This window comes from Nicotiana sylvestris, chromosome 5, assembly GCF_000393655.2.
Source record: "Nicotiana sylvestris chromosome 5, ASM39365v2, whole genome shotgun sequence".
Classification (NCBI taxonomy): Eukaryota; Viridiplantae; Streptophyta; class Magnoliopsida; order Solanales; family Solanaceae; genus Nicotiana; species Nicotiana sylvestris.
Genome location: NC_091061.1, coordinates 16,493,298 through 16,496,259, shown reverse-complemented (window position 1 = coordinate 16,496,259; position 2,962 = coordinate 16,493,298). Strand labels below are relative to the sequence as shown.

Sequence of the window (2,962 nt, the reverse complement as noted above, 5' to 3'; positions counted from 1 at the left end):
TTCTAACACAAAAATATATGTGCAGTCCGAGCTAGATACAGTACGAAATCTTATTGAACTCAATATATAGGTTTAATCCAGGTCCGCCAACTTAGCACAATCGTCTAGATTTTGAAGGGTTATTATACAACTCTCATTAGACATAAGGCCAAGCGTCATAGTGAAGAGAAAATAATTTCTTTTACTTTAACTAGATCGGTGAAATTCTAGCTCACTGAAGCTTCTAGAGTGCTATTTCTTCTTTCCAAAAAGAGATATTAAAGGGCAACCAGATGAACAAACATTTCATATTCACCTAAGATTGAGAGAAGTATCGTACCCTTAAGGGTGTGATATAGACGGCACCAGAATATAAGTCACCACATTAATTTCCAAAAAGAGATTAATTCCTTTATTTTCTTGAGCTGGCCAAGAAAAGACGTTTCCTTTTTCATGTGTCCAAATATCATTTTCTGCACGAGATCAAAACATGCTTGGAGAAATTATTTGGTTTTTGGACGTTTTCATGATGTAAGAAGATGAAAGAAAAGGACAAGGACAGTTGCAATTCATCACCTGTATTTTCCTTCAGCCAAAGGGAAAAAGGTAAGAATAATAATAGTCACATTATAATCCTTAGATTCCATGGTCCCTGCTTAACATTTCTTAATTTTGTTTATAAACTTCTCTTAAAGAAAAATATTATTTCAAGTGTTTCGTGACTTCTTGCTAGGATTTAAGTTAGATACATTCCTAATATAATGATCTTTTTATATTACAGATGTAATTTAATGTGTTGTAATATATTACTGACCATTTATTAAAAGTAACCAACCAATGCTATTAAATAGAGTTAAAATGCAATTATATTTTAAGTAATATGGTTATGTAAATTGTGCATAGTATGTCTGTCTGAATAAAGTCTCATATGAAAGTAGAAAAAAAAGCTACTTATAAGGGATTAGATACTCTTAACGGTGAGGCATCTTGAGCAATATCGTGTTGGCTTTGGCCCAAAGTGAATAATATCATACCATATTAAGAGTATCTTTGGACCGTTTTAGCCCAATAACTGATATTAGAAGCCAATGGCTTGGTGAGTCGAGTATGGAGAACGGCGGAGTGATGGCATAGGGCCGACTTAGTGTCTTTGCATGTCTATTGGCGGGTTTACTATCTTTACTTGTAGCTTCAAAGACGTATATACAGCTTCTCTTTTGGGTTTTGGTGATCATAAATTCTCAAATCATGTGAGTTGCACATAATTAATCTCTAAATTAGCCCGTGAATAGTGATATATCTTGTGGAACTTAGTTCAAGAGTGATTGAGATTGTTGGGCGTGTGTGAACAAAGTCCAACGTGAAAAGTAGAAAGAAAAATAAGTTACTTATAAGAAGTTGAATACTCTTAATGATGATGTAAGACCTTTTGGGAAAAACTATGCGGGGTAGGCCCAATGCAGATATTATCGGTCTTTTTTCACTTTTAGACCATACCAGAAAATATTTATATTTGGTAGCCGAAAAAGTGTATAAAATTTACTATATATTTTTGTATATAACATACAGAATGTATATATAGAAAAAAAATATACATTTTTCTGGCTATTATTTTGAAACGGCTATACAATATTATTTTCTCGATAATTGATATCACGCTATGTTAAGAGTATATTTTCGCCATTTTAGCCCAACACGTATAACTTAAACTGATCTTAGCTTCATTCACTTAATTTCCGTTAATTAGTCATCTCAAATTTCTTTATATAAACTTTCAACCATCTGCCGAATTAAACAAACTCCACGAGCCTCTTATTATTTTATATCTTCAACAACATGATCAGCTCCCCAATCACCTCTGTGGATTGCCAGAAACAAGTGCGTTCATGGAGGTATGTTCGTTCTCTCGTGGAACTTCTGGTTCCTCGTTGCAATTGTATATTTGTTGAAGATGATAACTACGAGAAAAAACCCATACCCTATTTCAAGCACCACTCAGCAGCAACAACAACAACAACAATAACGGGCACAATATTCGGTTCTCGTAAAGGAAAAGTTAGTTTTTGTATCCAAACAAACCCTAAATCCACAAACCCTATTCTTCTTCTTGAACTTGCTGTTTCCACAACCACACTCGCTAGAGAAATGCGAAAGGGAATAGTGAGAATCGCGTTAGAGAGTAGTACGAATTTGGTATCCGAGCACTCTTCTTATTCTTCTTCGTCTTCTTCGTCTTCTCTTTTGTCTATGCCAATATGGACTATGTATTGTAATGGAAAGAAAGTAGGGTTTGCAGTTAAAAGAAAACCTACAAAAGCTGATTTAGAAGTGTTGAGAAAATTGGAGTCAAAAAATGTTGGAGCTGGCACTATTATAAAGAGAGAGGATGATGATATTATGTATCTAAGAGGAAAATTTGAAAGGGTTAATGGATCTCATGATTCTGAATCCTTTCATTTGGTTGATCCAGAAGAAAATATGGGTCAAGAGCTAAGCATTTTTTTTCTACGATCTCTTAATTAAGTAGGATTAGCATCTAATTAGTGCTCTTTTTTTATTGTACAACTTTTTTTGGGGAAAGATCGCCTCGTTCTACTCCTTTGTTTTTTTTGGTATATTATACTAGCAGTGACGTGACGAAGGAGTATTACTTATATATCAGAAAAATTAGTTTGTGTTATGAATAGTTTGTACATTGGATACTACATTGGATGTCCATGTTGTGAATAACTTAAAGATTAAATTTCCTATTTTATGTCCATCATCTCTACTTTTTATGCCTATAAAAGACCATGTAATTGCAATGAAAAATTACACCAAAGTGAAAGAAGAAAACACTTCTCCATTCTCTCTATCTCTTCTTGTTTACATTTTACTGCATTGCTTTTATTTTATAACACGTTATCAGCACGAAGCTCTAATTTTATTCTTAACTCCCGCTAAGTTGAGCCATATTTTATTAAGGTATGTATCATTATAATCA

The 2,962-nt window shown here is 33.5% G+C and overlaps 1 protein-coding gene across 1 annotated transcript; it reads left to right on the top strand.

Annotated features, from left to right (window-relative positions):
• Positions 1-1,815: 1,815 nt before the first annotated feature.
• Positions 1,816-2,502, top strand: LOC104220409 (protein MIZU-KUSSEI 1-like). The gene has a single exon (XM_009771275.1). It carries the CDS (start codon positions 1,816-1,818, stop codon positions 2,500-2,502), a length of 687 nt encoding a protein of 228 aa, XP_009769577.1.
• Positions 2,503-2,962: the final 460 nt, after the last annotated feature.

Excerpts from the sequence above, each read along its gene's own strand:
- LOC104220409 (XM_009771275.1), top strand. The coding sequence starts at position 1,816 with ATGATCAGCTCCCCAATCACCTCTGTGGATTGCCAGAAACAAGTGCGT.